The following is a 21,651-nucleotide window of genomic DNA, read 5'->3' as shown; positions in this document are numbered from 1 at the left end:
AGCTTCACCTTATCAAACACTGAATCTCTAGAGATTTGCAGTTTGTCAGGGTGGGCTTCACAGCTTTAAGTTGCTGAAGCTATTTGTTACAGTGTTTCTATTAAGCCTTCAATCTTTTAACTGTAGGTGCAGAGATGGTGGTTTTGTGTTTTAAGCCTTCAGCAGCTAAACTATAATACGAATAAGTGCTTCTGTACAATCTGCTGTTACTGTTCTGGCACAGTGTGGTGTCACACATTTGACTGATTGCTGATGGGTGATAGCTGTAAATCTATGCTACGCATGATTTATCATGCTGGACGCTCAGGCCTTCAAAAATTTCATGATCTTTGTGTGGTAAAACCTAGTTTTCTTGTCTACTTTTGAGAAGATGTGTTTAAATAAATCCAAAACTGGGATAATAGTCTCTCACTAGTAGAATTACTGATAAAAATGAGTATCTACTGGCAGTTATTTGATGTGGCTTTCTATCTCCTATCTTGCAACATGTGTGGAGGGGAGAAGACTGAGATATCCAGATACTGCTGAAGACCTTAATTCCTTCAGGTCTCTAACAGCCCCAACACAAGGGGCTACATCAGGAATAATGGGTCCCTCAGTACCAGAGGCATATCAACAAACCGGAGGGAGTCCAGAAGAAAACCACTGTGGTAGGTAGGGACCATAGTGTATCAGAAATGGAGAACTGGATTCTTTGAACCTACTGAAGAGCAGACTAAGATGAGGGAAGCTAATCACTGGTTTTAGCTAAAGATGGAGCCATGCTCTTCAGAAGTACACAGGAAAAATAAGAGGCACAGTCATGCAGCAAGGAGAGCTGTAGCTGGACATCAAACCCAGTGGTTTTACACAATAAAAGTAGTTAAATTGTAAAACAGTTTGCCCAGAGAGGTTCGAAGTCTCTGCTGATGGAGATTCCACAAAACTTGTCTAGACAAGGCCTTGACCAACCTGACCTAAGTTACAGGTTGACCCTGATTCAAGCAGGGGCTGGACTAGAGACCTACCTTCCAACTGAAGTCATTCTGTATTAACTGCCTTTCAATAGCTGTAGGTAAACATTTTGTGTCTTTTTTTTTTTTCTTTTTTTTCTGTTCACAGTTGATTTTTTTTCAAGTTCTGGATACTAGTGGAACATACTAGAAGAAATGCTTTTAGGGTGCAGTCTTACTGTTGTTAAGACTAATGCTGCCTTCCTGCTTTTTCATTCCTATGCCTGTCCCTGTACTGGCTCTGATGCTTGTCTGATACCTGGAGTGAGTTAGTTTAAGGGTACTAATCTTTCAGGAAATTAGATCAGCAAAAATTCCTCCCAGGTTATTGATTTAGAAGCTGAGATTGAGAACCAGGATTGAAATTTTGTGGTGGAGAGAACACAAAGGTACTGGTTTAGATCAGCTTAAACAGTTAATGGGGCTGCATGGCATTAACTGATTTCAGAAGTCATTAGCGTAGTTTTAAGTGCTCAATTCATAGAGCTGTAATGGCTATACATGGATTTTCTTTTGGATTCAGCTGTGTCAGGCTATTCTAGGAAGTTGTTACTGCCTCAAAGCTGTTCTGTAACTCATCTCTACTCCTCTGCTCAAAGCCACAGCATCTTATCTTCAGGTGAACCTTTTCTGACATGTTTCATTCCGAATCTGCAGGGATAGCCAAGATAGCTAAACCAGGTCACAGGGGGTGACATTGGTCTGAATGAATCGGGCAAATAGCTCTCATCTGGAGACTTTAGCAGAAGGATGGTGATGGAGGAGGAGGCATTCGGTGTTGCCATCTGTGCAACAAATGTTTCTCTGCACTGTGTGCCTGTTGGCTGGCTGGTGTAGACCTAACTTCTGTAATCCTAACCTCATGCTTTTAAGTTAACTCAGGGTTTTTTGGGGTTTAGGGGGTTGAATTTATACTTGTGTGAACAAATGATATGACGTGTTTGATTCACTCTGGCTGTTTTGTATTCTACAAAACTTGATTTTGATGTTCTGTTTTGTTCAGTGCTATGTTAAAGGAAACTGAACACTGGTCAGGCAATATCCATAATGTCTTGGCATCCCTTCATCGTGATTACAAATCATGTATTGTCTTTTGTAATTCTCAGATAAAATTGTTCCTTTTTCCTTCTACCTTATACAGAAAGGTAGGAAGAAACGTTCTTTATTAGACCAGCTGATACAATTAGAGAATTTAGACAAGATTTTGAGTGCACAGTCACTTCAAACCTGAAGTAAAAGTGAAATAAATACAAGTTGAGAACAATTGCTGAGAGTCTTAGGCCGCTCTGAAAGATAGTGGTTAATATCTCTTGAGTGTAAAGTATATGGAGTATGGGAAGAGAGGGTGAAATGTCTTAAATGATATTTATGCAACTAAACTCTGCCAAGACACAATCCTAATCCTTGAAATATCCTTCCAATTTATTTAAGTGATAGAATTCAGGAGTATTTCAAATTTACAGTTTAAAAGTATACTTGTTTCTATCACAAAGACTGATTACTAAAAATATCTTGCAGATATTATAAATTTACTGGTCTGTCCCATGAAGTAGAGCTGTTTTGTGGTACAGTTTTATCATCTTTTTGTCTTTCCGAATTTGTGCTGTCTTACTTAGTGACTGCTTCACACAGCACTATCTCTTGCCCATAAAATAGTTTCAGTGATAACTGGCTTCTGTTCTTCTGTTTCTCCTCTTGAAAATGCTGTGCTAGTTGTTGAACATACTTTCCCCAAGTTCCTCTACTTGACATTTGTGTTTCATCTTTCAAACTATATTTTTTACAGATAGAATGGCTGTGTATGTTGCCTGCTAAAATAATTGTGATATTGCACTGAATGGTTGAAAAATGGGATTCAGGATTATTGATTTTTACTGTAAGTGTGGTATTTCTCTCTTAACTTTTGAAAGTCACATCTAGTCTAAGCTAGCAAAGTAGGCATCTCTATCTCACATGCTTCTTGGATGAAATAAACCTCCATGTGGGAAACTTTTTCTCTCTTCATTGTTTACAATGAAAATAGACAATAAACTTAGCTAGGTGACTTTTAGATGGCTGAAAATTCTCCCTGACTTAAATGCCCTTCATGTCACTTGGACTGACACTTAAAACTGTGTTTGTGCTTATATTCTTGTTCCAGATGGACCCTACTAGAATTTCAAAAGAACATGCACACTGTGTCAGAACACTTTTTGGACATCAAGAAAATACAGATTTGCATGATACATCCTTTGAAAATCAAGAAGCGAAGTTAATGCCAGAATCCTGTAGAAGCATGAAACAGGCTCTCCAAAGAGCTGTGCAGAAGGTAAGTGGCAGACTGACTTTATTTCATGCTCCTGTTGAACTTAGAACAATTTTTCCAACATCTGTATTCAGAGGTGAGTTCTATAGAGTATTTTCTGGTGTTTGAAAAATACCTGAAGTTGCATCCAAGGTCATACTGTGTTTACTTGTGAACATGATAGCAGTTAACCAATTCTGTATTCAAACACATTTTACTTATTTCTTTTTTAAGAAAGGAAGACTTGAAGTTGCACTGAGAATAATATGATTGCAGTTAGTTGATTGGCCCTTCTGGCATTTCGTTGGGCCTGAATGGTAGTTAGTTATCCTAATATTTGTATAGGCTTGCCAACAATTTGAATGTTCATAAAAAAGAACAGTTCCACATTTTTTTCAAAGCAGTCTTCCTGACTGTTTCTGACAAGATTCTCCCAAATCAAGATCATCAGCAAGCAAATTATTTCCTGAAAGACAGAGGAGATAACATTTGCTCTCATTTGCTCTTGTTTCTTACACTTTCTGCAGCCCAAAATGACGGATAGTATCTCCTTTTTTTTCTCACTTTGCCAGTTCTGTTCTGTGCAGACCATTTCCACACTGGCAGAAGAGCTACTTTGCCATAGCACAATAACTGGGCAGTCTTTGCCCAGCAGTTGAGAATGATAGCTTGTTCCCAAACACAAATAGCAAAAGTAGTTGGCTAAAGAAGTCAGCCCTAATGAAGAGGCCTGGACAAGCTGAATATATGTCCCAATTACCGCATTTACTGCTTTTGATCTCTTTGCATATTCATGATAGTGTTTAGTTTAATTATGGGCTATTTAACAGCTGAATGCCTGCTATGGTATTTGGTTTTCCTAGCTTACCAGGTCCATTACAACTTTACTTCTTCCTATCTGCATAGAACTGTCAGTTTTTCATAAAGGGTACTAAATTAGATTTGAGCTGAACTTGCATGCGCTTTACAGAGTGAATTGTGCTTGAGTTAATTATGTAGTACTTTAATTGTGCTAATGTAATGTTTGCTTTTAACAGAGTACCCTGAGTGACAGATTTTTTTGTGAACAAAACTTAAAAGAAACCTAGGAGTTCGTCTTGTCCCTTTATCTAGCAACCTCCTTTAAAAATTTAAGGAGTGGAAAAAACCCCAGGTTAACTCTGTGGGATTAGTTCTTTTTAGAGTCTCACGCTATACCTAATTCTGTTCTGTGTGCTGGTACTACTGCTTGCTCATGCACCTCCCATGACAGAGTAAGGATCTTGTTACAGTAAGTGAATGGGAAGCCCTGCATTCTGGTCATTCGCTGCTGGTTACTCAACAAAGGCATCTGCTTTAATTGAGGCTGCATATCCTGTCATTCTGGATGGAGGTTAAATGCTGCAGTGTCTGTGGCCAAGATAAGTAGTGAGCAGGGATAACTTTTTTGGCTGATGACCATTAGTTTGAGAACAATAAAAATTCCCTTGCCAAAGTGTTCAGACTCTGAATTCCCTTTGAATGCAACAGAATGTATTAAGTAGCTGTGTCAGTGTTCTGGGTGCTTTGTCTTCATATATTGATGACACAGAAAAAAATAAAGATAGGAAAATGCTTGCCTGGGGCTACATTTGCATCTTCTTGGTATATCAGAGCAGTGAAGGAAACAGTTTTAAGGCAAAATTATACTTAATGTTCTGTAAGCTCTGCCTTTCATTGGCTTTGCTACAAGGAAGGACAGAGATGCAGCTGAATCTTCCTTCTAGTTGTGCTAGTCCTTTATGTGTGGGACTGCAGGTAATGTGACTTGAAAGAGGTTTCCTATTGTTTGTGCTTTCTCCAGTTTCCCAAAGGAGAATGTAACCTGTGTGTGCTTTAAGAACTAGTATCCTTATTTGAATTGGCAGCATGTTAAGTAACTAAAATGGAACACTTTAAAATACAGTTCTGTTTTTTTTTTTTTAATATTTTGTCTTTTGCATTTCAAGCTGTTCAGGAAATGAAAATAGACAATTTGCTTTTGCTCAGGTTTATGGTCTGGTTACAGCTTTTAGCTTACTGTATTAGTTCTCATCTGTTTTCTTTGCACACCTGTAGCCCTAGTGCTTAAATCTAAAGCAAGGATTGACATTGAGAATGAAAGTGCTCTTATGAAAATCAGTGTAGTGGGGCTGCAAGGTTGGGTCTATAAGCAGGTGTCTCGTGAAAAAATAATAATTAAAGATTTTCTTTTAGTCAGAATCTAATGGTGAATTCCTTAACATATTATTGGATAAAAGTACTGCTTAGGGAGCAGCTTATGCGGTAGAAAACACATTTTTAATATTGTGTTTAAACTTTCAAGCAGACAAATAACATACTTTCCTAGCCTGCCTGTTTGCTTAATATTTTTTTGCATGTAACCCTAAAAACCTTTTGGCAGTCCAGATGTACTAACCACAGTTCTTATGAAGTCTGTTACAAGCCTGAAGTAGGAAGAACTACAAACACGTCTTGGGTCAATTCATAAGTAACTTTTCTTGGCGATACTCCCAGCTTCTAGCAGCTTGGGCTAGTTCAGGCATAAACTAGTCTGCCACATGGCAACAGAGTACTTTGCTAGACCTCCAAGGCAGCATTTACAAAGAGATCTATATACTTAGCAGACATTTAAAGTGCTTGTAGTTATGGACAAATTCGAGGTTTCACAAGTGATTGCTGTAAGTTGTTAAAATTTCAGTTTCTATTTTACAACCTTACATGCCTTTTTTCTTCTGCAGGCAATAGACTTCTTATTTGGTAGAGGTTGTAGTGCTGATCTCAAACTATATTCTGATGAATATTGGTTCGTGTACTTTCTATTTCACTTCCTTCCTGATTAGCATTCTTCAAATTGCTGAATTTCTGGCAAGATAATTAGATACTTCTTCCTGGTATTAGCTGGACTTAAAGCACTTGGGTAGTAAAAGAAATAACTGCATAAAGGAGTTTCAAGATCACAGTTGAAGCAATACATGAGTGTCCAGAGGGGTTCTCTTCTGATTGGTCTCAAAGGGCTACTTAAAGCTGCTCAAAGTAGATACTGATATTATAAAAGACAAAGAAGAGGAAAAACTGTTCACAGATGACATGTTCAAATGTAGCCTTGTGTCTGCATCCTCGCCATCGGACATAACTTGAAAAGCGAGAGATGTTTTTGTTTTGAAGCTGCTGAGATGTTAAAACCTGCAGCCTGCCATGGATGAGGAAAGAGCAGTCCCCAACTTCCCACGTACTTAAAGCATGATTTTAGCTTTTAAAACGTGAAAGCTTTGCAGCTTCCCAATGGCCTCTTACATTTTTGGAATGAAGGAAGACACATTTCTTGGTTTTGTGACTGGCTACTTGTCTGTAGTTTAAGCAGTGTGAAGGAGCATGGAATGTGGGAAGCAGGCCAGCAGAGTTGTCTTGGTGGGCAGTGAGCAAATGACGCAAAGGTGTACAAGTGCAGCTTATCATAAGACTAGTGGAATGGTGTGATTTTTGTGTACAGTTTTTCTAAAAATAGCTCAACAGCTTGGTAGCACACATGGTTCTGTGGGTGGCAGTTTTAAGAGAAGTCACTGGTAATATTTTGTCAGCAGTTCTCATGCCATTATAGCAGTATCTTAGTGACAGATTCTGTTGAGTTGTCTCTGCTTTCTTACTGGTAGTGTACATTGTGATTAAGTTTGAGGTGCTTAAAGACATTCAGGTGCTAAAGAGTGCAGTTGATACTTTAAAGATTTGGAAAATCCTAGCTCTTAATTCCTTGCAGTAAAGATACCAGAGGGGTTTTATAATCTCACTAACAGGCCATTTTTAAACATGTGGATATCTTCAGACATCCACTGAAAGATATGATCCTTAAGTCCTTCAGGGTCAGAAGCAAGTACATGCTAAAATGCTTTTCTAAGGTAGGTTGTGTATCAGCACTTTGGAACTGCAGAAACATGAAGAAAAAAAAAAACCCAAACAATAGAAGCGTTGAACTCCTTATTTTTCAGGAGACACACAGCTCCATATCTGTATCCAGAGACTGGTTCATCTATTTCATCTTCCTTTTGGAAGCCTGGGAAACAACAGAACAGAAAAGAATATCAAAATTTTGTGGGACTGGCCAGAATCAAGTAAAGAAATTGACACTAGTCCAGTGTTTGGAGAATTTGGCTGATGGAGGGTTTTTGTTTTCTGGCCACAGGCTAGCCACTTCTAATCCAATGACAAGCACACACAGAAGAGTCAATGAACATGAGCCAGTCTCCAGCTCTTCTCAGTGTGTTCATGTGGGGCTCATGCTTTATAATTGCTCTTTTGTTCTAATGACACTTGCATTCCTAATTGTATGGTAGCATAGCTTTAAGAAGTGTATGGAAGAGTGTTTCTGTCAGAGGTATGCTCCTAGGAAACAGGAAAGTAGGCTCAAGCCCATCAGGACAAGGAGAGTTGTAGACCCAAGTCTTCCTGGGTAGCTGTTGTGCTTAGCAAGTGGTGATGTTGCAGCTGAACAGCACCACTGACAGTCAGAAAGAAAGCAGCTCAGACTGCAATTCATGACTGCATGGAAGATGAGCTGAGTCAGGCTGCTAGATCCCCAAAGGTGAGGTAGTGAGAGATAATATAGAATTATATATATAATACATATTATATATAATACTACTACATAGCTGCTGAAGCTAAAGCCTCTTTGGAAATGCTCAGAAGCAGAAGTCTGTACTCCTAAGAAAGATGTAGGTTAAGAGGAGGGTAGTAATTGGGCAGTTCAGGGCCTTCCAAGGGCTGTGCATTTAGCAGCCATGGGACTTTTTTTAGTACCAGTTTAGATAATATGAGATTAAAACGTACATAGGTCTTTTGGATCTGCCCAGTAGGGTCTCCAGGCAATGACATTATCATATCCCCCCAGAAGGAAAGGGTATGAAAGCAGTCCCCACTTCTGAGAAGTTTCCATTAAGAATGCAAGAAAACAAAGGAGTCTTCCCTTTCTAGGGAAGGGGTTGAGAGTAGGTGTGGTACTGTAATCTCTGAGTGTGGTCCACTTCCCAGTCTCTTATACCTTATGTCCTGTTCTCTTCAGAGGCTTTTGTCACTTTGCAGTATCTAGTGCTTGCAGTTTTTTGTTGTCTTCGTACTTCTGATGAAGTTAAAGAACTCGAGTGTGGCTAGAGGCTGATGCTGGTGTGCAGCTCCTGGAATTGAGCTTCATGTTTGTGCTCCTAGAACTGACATAGAAGCAGGAAGATCAGAGAGGGGAAGTGAATGTAAGTGGGGGAGGTGGACATGAGTTTTACTTCTTTTGAAGTTGCAATTCTTCTGCTTTTCTTCTCATCTCTACAGCAGAAAGCGTCTTAATGATTATCTACAAAATCAGCATATCTCTGCTAAAGTATTATGCTTTGATAGTCATACTACAACTTCCATACTGCTGTGGCTTTTCATTTTGGTTTAACATTTAAACACCTACTGAAAGGGGAAAGTGAGAGTAATAAATGCACTGGCGAAGGCATTGCAGATTTCACTGTGGCTGCAAAATTACATAAAAGCAGGGCTTTGGGTGTTTTCAAAGCCGGATTTCAAATTCTAGATTTGAAATCTTAATAAAAATCTAGTGATTGGGAGCACAGTGGAACATTGCTAATCTGGCAAAATCTGAGGGGTATTGAATACACATGGTATTTGAATCAGATGAACAGCAAGATGTGTGACGTACAAAACAAAGGGCCATTATTTGAGATGAGATATGATTTGCTATCTTCAGCAAAATGCTTCCTTTTACTAAACATCCATGATATAAAGTATTCTGAATAGCAAGTAGAATATTACCCCTGTTTTTCAGAAAACAGGTGAAGAGAGTCATGGGGGAACAGGAGACACAACTGAGGACTGAAATTAATATTACCAAGACTCAGTCCAGGCTTGTAACAAGAACAGGCTGCTTAGATTTTTGAGAACTGCTGTTTGTATGTGTTTTTTTCAAGAGGAAAACAGATGTGGATTATTAAAGACAAGGCTTTTTGTGGTGCCTGATGTCTGTTACTTGTTCTTGGTTTTGGGTAACATGGGTTTCATTCATGTTAAAATACATCTGCAGTTTTGAAGAATGCATGCTTCCAAACTCTGGCACCCAGTCCATTTGGCCTGGTACAGATGTGAAAGATGGTTAATCCTTCAGTTCCTGCATACCCTGTTAGAAGTGAGCCTTGATTATAAAGCCTTGTAGTCTTGCAATCTTCCCTGTTAGTGGTCAAGTGTGAGGGATGGAGGTTTTCATTTACCTCATCATTTAACTCCTCACAAATGAAATCCAGAGCTTAGACTTCATTAGTTGTTAGTGTGATTACACATAAGTCCCTATGTAAAACTGCCTTTTTTGTTACCTTTTGACCCCAAGTAATTAAATTAGTTCACAAACTCCACTGTTTTATGTGATGTGTTCTTAGCAGTCATTGTTCCATTATACTTAGGGAAATATTTCAAGTACAGTAAGTAGGAAAGGTTGTAACTGTCCAGTCACCACTACTTCAGTAAGTAGTGCAGTGATCATACACACCATCATTCCTATCCACCTTTATCAGAAGTATTGGACAGAGGAAGTAATTTGATTGTGGCAGCTAAACTGTGTGTTCATATTATACATAAGTTATATAAATATGAGAATATGTATCCCAGACATCTGAATATACTGTAGGTAGAACCACCCCACACACACACACACACACACACACACACACACACACACACACACACACACACACACACACACACACAGTGTTCTAATTGTGCAAACTACCTGCAATACACACTGTTACAAAACCAAGACAACATAAGAACAATGGCTTTTTCTCATTTTAGGAAGTCCAGCGTGTCATGGGGAGAGCACTGCCAAGACCAGAAAAAGGTAAGTGCTGGTCTATGTATAAGAAATACTTTAGTTTTACTAAACTTGTCTTTTTAAGGTAATGAAACTCTTTTATCTTTAGCTGCAATGGAGGCATTAGGAATGGATCTGTACAAGAGAAACAAACCTGAGAAGCAGCCATTTGCCCATCTCATTATTGATGATAAGAATATTCCATCTGGTAAGTTCAGTTTTAAGTGAATACTTCCAATGCTAGTATGAATGTCTTAAACAGTGAAGTATATGAAAATAGTTCAGCAATACTAGCAACAGACTGGGATTTCAGAAATGGCTTTTGATAATGAGAATAGGATGCGTTAAAGGATTTCAGAGGCAGCAGGGGGGTAATGTTACAGGAGGAAGCTTCCCCTTGTCTCATGTATCTTATATCAGTCTGTTATGTGCTGAACAGCCTTCACTTCAAATGACCAGTTTTCATGATCAAGCTCTGAGGGCTTAGCCTGCCTCTTTACGCTGTTTTCAAGTGAGGAATGAAGATATGCGTTGAGTGCTCTCTGAGTTTTTTTAATTTTATTTGATTAGTAGGGCCCATCTGTACTTCTTCACTCACACTGGACATCAGCTATGTGTACATACACACAGATGTATGCATACATACACACATAAATACAAGGATATAGCACAAAGATTGGCCAGAATCCAGATCTTGCAGGTTGGACGATTCCCTTCCATTGACTTGAAGATTTTTTTTTCGTCCTGTTGTCAACTCGAGATGTGTTCTTTTCTGTTACAAAATTCAAGAATGTCTTACATCCAACTATTTAACCCTTCACAGCAACACTCCTTTTGTTTGCTGACATGTAATCAGGTCTGTACTGGGTAACACAGCATTTGTCTTCAGAGTGTATCTGTAAGATAAGAATCTTATGTGAATACACAATGCACATGCACATCAGGTGCCCATCAATGTAAGAACTTGCCATAAAGTAAGCACATCTTTCATTTTGAGGTGCTGAGAACCTAGAACTACAGTCCCATTGTCATTATTATAACTTGCCTGCTAGTTCCCTGCCCCAGTGGATACACTGCACTCTCATAGTATAGGGCTGAATTTATAGAAGGTGTTTCCTTTTGCTAATGGCATGTTGAAAAGGTTTTGTCATACTCCATTCATTATTATGTTGCAGAGCTGGTATAGACTTTTTCACATCGAGACTCCCAGGGCCTTCCTGATGTTCAGGCATTGCCAAAGCATCTGCCTGCATCCATCTAGTCATGCAGCAGGAAGATCAAAGATCATAGCATTATACTGAGCAACAGAGTTTCTGGTCAGTGTGTTGACTTGGATGCAGTATGTTTCTGAGCTATTGAGCAGGGGCAAAAAAATGTTCCTGTGGCTTTTATCTGCCCCAATGATAAGAGGATGGCATTCTTTTATCTTGCCAGAGCTCTTATTCTCTACCCACAGGTATCTTTGGATTGCTTTGGGAATATCCTTGCTAGTACAGTATGAGGGAACAAGACGTGAGTCTGCCTTGGAACACTCTCCAAAGATTAATTCCTACAATTCTAAGATATCTTAGTACTGTTTTTTTTTTTTTGCCCTGGGGCACTGTCAGCTGAGATTTTTCCTGCTGTATTTTCAACACAATTATCATCATTGGTGTAGTAGAAGTAAACCAGAGTTTATTCTGAAGCTATTAGACAGAAGATCTCAAGATGGGAGAGTGCATTGATCACCACTGTCTTTTTTCTCTGAAGATGTTGAACTGCGTTCTGCAGTGCTGAACTCCTTGTTAATTAAGCTATGTGCATTGCTTTTCTGTTTTATATAACCAAACCAGAGGGGAATCTGTGGTTTCAGCAGCCTGCATAGTAATACCTTGCTCTTGCTCTATTTAAAGACAAAGCATTTCTGTACACAAGGGGTTAGCTCCTTACCTGGAGGGAGAGGATTCTTTCTCCCTTTAAGTGCACTGGCATTGCCAATATCTAGAGCTTTTTAAGTAGAGAGCTTAAGCAGCTTGTCGGATGGCAGCCAGAACTTCTACAAGCTTTCTTACTAGCTCAGATGCCTCCTGACAATCTTCTATTTCAGAATTTTGGCTTTTGACATAGGTCAATACTAGAAGATATCAGTAAACTTGTCTTAACATTTTGTCTTTGGAAGGATTCAATTAATTTGCTAATCACAGACAGATCAATTGTATCTACAGAAGTGGAGTGTGTCAGTGTCACACTTGGTGAAATCCACCTTTTCCTGTGAGGAATTTATTTGCTATCTACCTGGATGTTGCTGTAAACTATTTTTATCAGGTCTAACAGCTGATAATTTTTACTGTTGTGCATCACTGCATTAACCTTCTAGGGAGTGACATAGCACATCTTTGGGTAATGGCAAGGGAATCATTGCTCTTGCGTGCTCTCTTCACTTTTTTTTTTTAATAGCACAGGCTGCAGCAACTCCCAGAAATACAGTGCCTGTGACAAGCTGATTTGTTTCTCCCTGGAGCCGATCAACCCCTTACCAATGTGATGAGTTGGACATACTCCCTTCTGATCTGGCACATACGGCTTCTACCTCTTTTGGAAGAGTATTTCCAGGATGTTAATCAGGGGCATAGCTTCTGCGGTCTCTGCAGCATTACAGCAGTGAGGGGCTGCATGGATAGCTGGAAACCTGAACTTACTGGTTGAGACACTTCAGTATCATGCTTGCTGCATGAGGGAGTACCCATGTGGCTGGGTGGCATAGAGGCTAATGACAGGCATAAAGGATGAAGAATTCATCTGAGGGTCACCAGAAGTTTTTCTCTCCCATCCTATTTCCTCAGACTGCAAATGGCAATCCTATTTTTTTCCCCTGATTCCTTACCGTTCATGTCTGAAATCCTTCTAAATTGTTTTATGCCATCCGTGAGTCTGGACAGATCTGTTCTTAGTATTTTAAGGTTCTCTACTGTCATCACTCTGACCCAAAATAAACAATGTCAGGAAAAAAATACCAGTCTTCATTCACTGTCAAAGAGGATTTTAAGTAGTTTGCCACTGAACACCCTTCATGAAAGGGCACTGAGCAGTGTCTGTGAGGGAGCATTTTCCTTTTACCAGGTTCACAATAATATCAAGCCCTAAATGAACTTATGCAGCTGGGGGGAGTGTGAGGGAGGGGGAAAATAACCCTTCCCAGATCTTGGTGTCCCCACCCATCATTTGGCTGCAGAAGCCGTAGTGGTTTGGCTTGCTGTGTGTACTTTTTATGTTTGCTTGCTTAGGTTAAAGCTGGATGCTTGCTGTTTGGTTTTTACCAGAGCTCACTATAAATGCTACCTAGGTTTTAAATGAAAACAGTGAATTTTGCTTCATAAATTGATGACAGAAATTAGTCACAGTTTAAAGGAGAAAATCACAAACAGAAATAAATATAAATGTTAAATATATCATTTGGGATGTGAATTGATACCTTTAGCCGTCTAAGGAAATGCTGTAGTATTCTGAGCTATTCTGAGTTTGACTCAGCTGCCCTTTGCCTCCAAAACAGTTTTTCAGAGCAAACAGTGCTTTGGTCCTTCCCTCAGGCTTTATACCTGAAAGCTACTAGGATGCAAACAAATTAGCAATACAAGGCTGCTTTCTCCTCTGTTACCCTCCCATCTTCTTCTTTCTTACTAATTTATTGAAAATTCTTTGTATTAGTCTTATTTCATGCTTACAAATGTCCAAGACATTGTTTTGATTCAGTTACCAGAAAGACTGTGTATTATCTTGACTTTTTTTATAATGCTTTTACCATGTCTGGAAGGTTATATTATTCATTATCTCTCTGACCTCTTTCTTCTCTGTCAACATGACTTACTTGTGCTATTTTTTTCATGGCTCCATAATAAATTTTATCCCAGTACATACTGTACTGCAGTATTTCTGACTGTCCCATGGCTTGCGTTACATTTCAAAGTTTCTGATAGATGGACGGGTGATGTGGCACTTGTATGCTCCAGATTTTTCCTCTGCCTGTGCTTTGGGATGCTGATTGGTTTTATGTCTCCAAACTTGAGTGTCTTACCATGAGAAGTGCTGAGAACCTGCTTGCTCCTTCCATTAAAGGTGGCATGGCATAACTCCTGCCAATGTGTCTTTGTGCTGTGCTGTTGTCTGTGGCATGCCTCTTCTCAAGCTCTGAACTGTGGCAAAATGCCCATTTAATACAATCATAGCTTTATAATTGAGGTTGGAAGGGACATCTGGAAAGTTATCTAGGCTAACCCTTTGCTCAAAACAGGGTCATCTTCCACCATCTCTTGGCTTGTACCTCCACTTGACATGGATGAATGAGACGTATTTCCCTCAAACACAAAACGGTGTGAACAAACTCCACCCAGAGCACCTCTCAACATCTCAATTGTGACTGTGGCACCTATTTTCTCTCCCATGCTGCCTTCAACAGAGAATTATGTCTTTCCACTAAGGATTTCTTCAAAATCACTACTTGATTAAGAATGGCAACTAAAAGTTTACTTGTCAGGTAAATAAAATCTGCCCTAACAATTACCCAGTGTGCCACCAGTCAGTCACAGCATGCCAGCATGCCTTTCTGCTCTGTCAAATGTATACATTCTTGTCCTATATCTGTAATGTGGCTCTTCTCTGATCCAATCAGTGATTTCTTGCCTATCCTCATCTTGAAGGTAGCTCAACCTCCTTGGGGCAGTATTTCTGGCAGACTTAACACTGTGCACAAGAAATTCTACAAATTCCTCAGCTATCCCCAGTGCTTCAGATGTGTACTCTGGTACACCTATCTCAGCGTCTCTTGTAGGTGAATACTTCCAGGTGAAGAGACTTGAGATCTTAGTGTTGCTTCCAATTAATTGATGGTTTTCAGAGGTTTTTGTGAGGCCCTGCACAGAAGATGGTTTCTCTGTATCATCTTGTATAATTTCTGCTTGGCTGCACTGGAGCCATAGGGGAGCAACTATTTATGATCTGCCTTTGACAGCCTGTGCTTTGCTCAAGTCTTTGTGGAAGAATGCCAGAAGCTTTTTGTTCTGGACTACTATTCTACTATTAAAGTATTCCTCTCACATGTAAAAGTTGCTTGCCCTTGGCAGTTAGGGAAGACTCATAGCTCTCAAATTCCCTTGTTCCTACTTCCCCGAAGTTCTTACTGCACAAACAAATCCAAGAGGAATCTCTTTAACTAATCAAATGTACTTGGGGCTTTTCCCCAACATGCTTGTGAGCAGTGGTGGTTCTGGGGTATGCCTTGATACATGCTTGGAGGGGGGGGCACTGGGCCCTGCCATCTGCCATGGAAAGTTTGGTGAGAGTAGATTTGTTTGTTGGGAGAAAAAGGTACTGAATATTCCAGGCAGGCATTTAGATGCACTGGGAGCCGAAGGTGTAAGGTCCTCTGATGTCGGTGTGGACCCCCTGCTGTGGGAGGGAGCAAATGGAGTTAGTCTTGTGTGCTGAAAATTACTAGTGGTTAGGAGGACAAGCTGGCCAACTCTCATCTGTTGTGTTATGCCCTGTGTATTACACTGAATAAATGGCAGAGTGTTAGTGGCTTGTGCGTATCGGGAAGGGTCAGGGCCTGTGTGGCTTTCTCAGGACAGTGCTGTTTCCTCTGGGTGGGGGGGGGCTGCCTGTGGGCCTTGCCTGGGTCTTCTCCTCCCACTGTTTGTTCTTCCTCTGTTTTTGCAGGCAGAGGTTGTGAGTTGAGTGGGTGCTATAATGGGATGGTGGTGAATCTTGGGAGGTGGAAGGGACTGTGGGATGTGTGCCTCAGTGCATGCTCCTCAACAGAAAATACTGTGATAAACCTCTATGTTATACACGTGCTGTAGCAGCAATGCTATTTGGGCTGGTGTTGTAGGCTGCTGCCTAACACTGTGCCACCAAAACCAATCTGAAGTGTCAAATGTGTCCAGCTTTGGCAGGAAGACTCAAATGCTTGCTCTCAGTGCCTACGTGACCTCTTGCTGGGCCATCTCAGCACAGCCTCAGTAGTAGTATCTAAATGAAATGACATCTGAGTCTTGACCAGTTTGAAACCTCCAGTTTGATACAAAGTGGCCACTCAGTGACAGTACTCAGGAGGTGCCTTTCAGATCAGAGTTCCTGGGGGACATTTGTATCTGTATATGTGAAGTTAGCTTTCAGTAACACTTCTAAGCTGATGAACTAATCAAAACATCTCCAGTTTCTCAGCTCCTTCTTGCTCTGTTCTGCTCTTTTCACAAAGTATTCAAGTCTCCTTAACTGATAAGGGCCAGCTTCCTGTTTACCAGGCCACCATCATGCAGGCAGAGCTGAAAAGACTTACGTGTACCTGTTAGAAGGAATTCAGTAATGCTTGTCTACATACATTGATTCTATTAATTTGTCCTTTCTGGTAGTCACTTCTGGTAACTGTTACACATGTATTTTGCTTCCCACATCCATGGTGTTTTATGGAGAGACGGAATATGATCATGTTTTATTTCTAATTTGTGGATCTCCAGCTTAAGACAATTTGAATGGGACTCTTCTCCAAGCATGGCATATCAGCTTATTGTTTGTAGCTTGAAATTTAAGATACTTTAAAGTAAATAAATAAAAATTAAAAAAACAATAGCTCCAGATTCACATCTGTCTTCTAAAGCTTTTTCTAAGACCTTCTGCTAGATGTTAGACAAAGAATCTGAACTTACCCCCTGAATAGCTATAATTGCCCAGCTATAAATATTTATACAGTTATCAAAGAATTAACATTATGCTGTGGGCCACTATCCTAGATATCTAGGATATGACTAAACTGGATTGTAGAGCCTTACTCTGGTATATGCAAGCACTGGGTTAAGTCTAAACATCAGTATTGCATAAAAAGGTTTGTTATGTCATAGCACTTCAAGTATTTATCTAACATCTAGGCAATCTATTGTATAGTTTTAAGGTGCACAACTGTACTGATTTTTTCCCATTTCTTTGGTGTTCCCAAATGAAAATATGCTTACCTTTGTAGCACAACAGTCACAAGAACATAAAATACGGGAAGGCTTCATAAGCTTTCTCTTCGGGAATTAGCAGTAACTTGTTTTCAGATTTTTAGTTATTCCTTGCGAACACTTATAGGTTGAAGACTAAAAACAAAAACAAGTTTTGCTGTTTTTTTCATTAGTAATTTTTCTTTTCAAACTCAAGTATTTGTTACTTGAGTAAAGTTTTAGGTGGAATGCAATTTCTATACAGAGCTTGTTGCATGATTGCTTAGCATGATCAAACTATTGGCCAAGCAAGTGTTTTGTACCATGGTCCAGCAGACGTTCTGGTGGGAGGTCAGACAGTTATAAATAACAAGATAAATATGGCAGTACATGATGAAAAAAGGAAATTTATAAATTCTTATCAGAATTATCTAATACGCCATTCAGCCTATATAACTGTATTTGCTATTGATTCTAAAAAAACTGGGATTGCTTTCTAAATGTTAAATGCTTATAAATTCTTTTTTTCTCTCTCTTCAGGAACTCGCAAAGTGAACCTCACATCCTGGCATCATGACAAAGGCCAGGCAAACTTATCAAATATGACATTCAGTAATGGAAAGCTAATTGTTAATCAAGATGGTTTTTACTACCTGTATGCCAACATTTGTTTTAGACATCATGAAACTTCAGGAAACTTGACTAAAAGAGGGCTTCAGCTGATGGTATATATGACTAAGACAAACCTTAAAATAAGGCGCTCTGATGTGTTGATGAAGGGGGGAAGCACCAAATACTGGTCTGGGAATTCAGAATTTCATTTTTATTCTGTAAATGTAGGAGGGTTTTTTAAATTAAAATCTGGTGAAATGATAAGTGTCCAGGTATCAAACCCATTGCTACTGGATTCATCACAAGAAGCAACTTATTTTGGGGCATTTAAAGTAAGGGATTTAGACTGATTCTTTCTTTAGTGTGCTGAAAATTGTTTGAGTTTTTAGTGGTCCAGAAACAACTTGAAGACAGAACTGAAATATTTTACAACCCAATTGCATCTGTACAAGCCATATATATCTAAAGACACATTTTTTCCCTGTGCTGGCTCCAGCGGGAGTCACACAAATGCATAGAAGGGCAAAAGTACATAGTTCTCTTGATTCAGTCTCATAGAAGTTTTACTCCACTGGCTTGAGTAAAGTCATTATGACTTTTACATTGGTGTAGTTGAAATCAGAGCAATTAGTACTATTGAACTTCTGTTTCCAAGTTCTGCCCTGACTTTTTAACCTCTGCTACTCTTTACTAGTTTTGGCACAAACATAGGGCAGGACAGAATTTGGCTCCCAACTTGCATTTAGGGCTCGGTTTTGCTTGGGGTTGAGTGTTCTGACCCTGAGATTATGAAAGTATGACTAATCCCATTGCATTTAATGTGGCTTTTCACATGCTTAGTTAAGCCTGTTCTTGCTTTGCTGGATTAGAATTGGAGAGCTCAGGCTGTAGCAGAAATGAATTGCAGAACGTCTAAAAAGTTCAACTCAAGTTTTTCCCTGATTAAAAGGGCTATTCCAGAAAGAAAGGTGATTATCTGGCCTTGCAATTCGAAAAGGTTAATTACAGGTCATTTTATTATTGTTGCACAGTTAATTGCAAATATAGATTGCCAAAACACAGTGTGCCTTTAAAATATTACATTGTGCCAGAACCTGCAAAGACATTTTTTAGACAAAAAGTATGTATTTTTATATTCTGTAATATCTAAAGTTATATTTCAGGTGTAATGTTTTGTGTAAAAAAAAAAAAATGTAAATTATATTGTCCTATAGTATTTGATACAAAATATTTAAAATCTCTTGCTGTTTGTATATTTAATGTTTTAAACTGTTTTTAATGTACAGACATGTTAAACTGGTGCACTTTTTAATCCCAATGGGAAAAATTGCAGCTAAAAGAGGTTGTTTGCAATTAGCAAATGTAATATATATCTTTGTTCTTTTTAACTTAATAGATTCCTGTTAAACTTGTTAGTATTATTGGGAAGGGGGGAAATCACACCAATGTAATAAATAATTACACCAGAATGCTGGTCACTGGGTGCCTTTCAAACCTGGAGGGTAATTGACATTACAAAGCTGGCGTTACCTAAAGAAAAAGAAAAAAAAAAAAACCCATAATAAACCACAGAAATATATTAGGGGTATTTATACTTACTGAACAGGCATATTTTCCTACAACAAAATCTGCAAGTGGTAAATTCTGCAATTGAGTAATGACTTACTAGCTTAGTTTCCTGAAAAAGTGAAGCTTATGTCATTGCGTTGCCTGTCCTTGTCTCCCCTTCTAGCTTTTAAAACTGCACACTTCTTGCCAGATTGGGCAGATGATTGGCAGTGTTAAGAGATATTCTTAGAGGTTTTATGAGAACAGACAGCTGAGAACAACTCAGCCATTATACATGATTTTTCAGTGGCTGGCCACTGTTCATATTAGCCAACAAATTAATATGGGGGGGACTCCTATCTAGCTGCAACATGTGTTGTTGCTTGTGTAGTTGCTTGGCCAAAAGAGGTAGGTGGATGTAATCTGAGGGTGGCTTTGGGGGACGTAGGAGGGACCCGCAAGTACTGCGGGTCATGTTTAGAGCACAGCTAGGCAGGGAACAAACAGCAACTTATTGGGGAAGGGATGAGGGAGGTTTTAGGAGTGTTTGTTTGTGTGCTCTAAGGATGATGTGGGGAAAACCTGCTCTTTAACACGGTAAGAATCACAGAAAGCAAGACTCAAATCTGTAGGAATTGAGGCTTCTTACAAATCCTCAGGCTTGTTTTTTTGTTTTGGTAAGAAACTGAGTTGAATTCAAGCAATTATTTTATACTGTATAATAAACATTTCTTTTTAATGTTAATATTGTTTTCTTACAAAATATATTTCTAAGAAAAAAAAAATCATGTTTCTGATTTCTTTATTTTCCTGTGTCCCTGTATGTCTTGTGCAGCTTTAATTTTTTCAGATTTCAGAATATGCAGGCTGGGTTTAACTCATTCCAGAAAACTGAGACATAAATATTTTGAATCAATTACAATTAATTTTATGGAGTTTTGATTTGGCTCCAAACATCCATCCACCACTTTCAAGTAGGGCTACATCATCAGGGGTTGGAAATTTAGCTGGAAATGAGGACTTCCCATTTGTGTTTTACACCAGATAATTATCAGTTCAAACCCAGAAATGGCTGAAGAATCTGGTTGGTTTTTGTTTGGTTTTTTTTTTCAAAATTTCAAGACCTACAGGTCACACTCTGTATTTCTTCCACTATAGAGATGTCCAGCAGCAGGCTGGGAGAAAAATGTCTGCTCTGTTTGTCTGTTCTGGGGTTAAGTCACCTCTGGATAGGTAGAGATATGGGGGTTTGAATACTTTGAAGGTTGAGTTAGACTTAGCAGTTAGTAGTTGCCCTTAGCAAATGCTCTGCCTAGGTATGGTGTTTGTATGAAGGAAGGGACCCACCAGCACTAAATGTCATCTGAATGACGGTGACAGTAGCTAGGAGTGTGTGCTAGGTAAGGTCACAGCATGTGTAGTGTGCGGTGAGCCCCAGGGAAGACGCTTGTGGGTTACCTACACATCCTGAGCCGCCAGAGGATGGAACAGGGATTCTGAGGCTCAGCTTGGTAGGTCATCAGTGCTCATTAGGAGTGCTGTAAACACTTGAATTTCACAATGTGATATAGGGCTTTAAATTTCGTTGTGTGATGATTTTGCAGTTTAAATTACTTGGGGTGGTTGGGTTCTTTTTGCCTTAGTGTCCTCTGCATGCAAATTGTCCAGCTGTTTGATGAACTAGGTGGGAGGGATGTGATAAAATAGTTCTCATGGGGCTATATAGGCTACCCTGGGGGTTTTAATTAGGAACAACACTGGCTATTCATTCTCTCTACAAAATAGAAAGCAAAGAAGAAGACCTATGCCTTGCCCTCGCCCTTGTCCTGCTTACATCTGTTTAAAAGGAAGCAGGAAGCTCCACGTAGAGCTGTTAGTACATTTTGATTTTGCTCTTTACATCAAAACAGATTGAAAAGCTTCAGTGGGGTCATCTGAGGCAGCCTGGGCACATGTGCCAAGATGATAAAGTAGAACCACCTGCTCTAGCACTGACCTTCCTAAAAACAAGTCTTCCCCCAGAAGTGGTCGTTCTTTTCTGTCTGCTTCATTTATTTAATTACTTCATTGGGACACAATTAATGAAAAGAGTAGACTAATCAATTCATGAAGAGAGTTACCTTGAGAAGAAGGTAATGCTTTCATGGCTAAGAAAGGTACATGTGATTCTTATTTTGTAATCTTCAAAAGATAGTTGGCCTGTGGATAGAGGATGATTATTTGCTGAAATTTGAAGTTAAAAAAATTACTTGGAAATAGTTTACTTGGAAATCAGTGTAGTTGCATGCATGTAAACATCCATATATTCTTACTGTGTTTGTGCTAAAAAAGTAAATTTTCATACATAGGGTTACAATTGCATATTTTGGCACCTGGGTACTCCCCTCCACCCCCCCGCCTTCCAAAGCTCTTTCC

At 39.3% G+C, this 21,651-nt stretch overlaps 1 protein-coding gene across 2 annotated transcripts; it reads left to right on the top strand.

Moving 5' to 3' along the window:
• Nucleotides 1-558: 558 nt before the first annotated feature.
• TNFSF11 (TNF superfamily member 11) lies at nucleotides 559-19,963 on the top strand. 2 transcript variants are annotated; one of them, XM_026848803.1, is made up of 5 exons: nucleotides 559-654; nucleotides 3,133-3,300; nucleotides 10,105-10,150; nucleotides 10,233-10,331; nucleotides 17,617-18,038. In XM_026848803.1, exons 2-5 carry the CDS (start codon nucleotides 3,133-3,135, stop codon nucleotides 18,036-18,038), a joined length of 735 nt encoding a protein of 244 aa, XP_026704604.1. In that variant the 5' UTR covers nucleotides 559-654. The 2 variants fall into 2 exon arrangements, with proteins under 2 accessions (XP_026704604.1, XP_026704612.1); XM_026848811.1 differs by lacking the exon at nucleotides 559-654 and having other exon boundaries at nucleotides 17,617-19,963.
• Nucleotides 19,964-21,651: the final 1,688 nt, after the last annotated feature.

Source organism: Athene cunicularia (assembly GCF_003259725.1).
Source record: "Athene cunicularia isolate RWA chromosome 1 unlocalized genomic scaffold, athCun1 chr1_part1, whole genome shotgun sequence".
Taxonomy (NCBI): Eukaryota; Metazoa; Chordata; class Aves; order Strigiformes; family Strigidae; genus Athene; species Athene cunicularia.
This window is presented reverse-complemented; position numbering and strand designations above follow the sequence as displayed.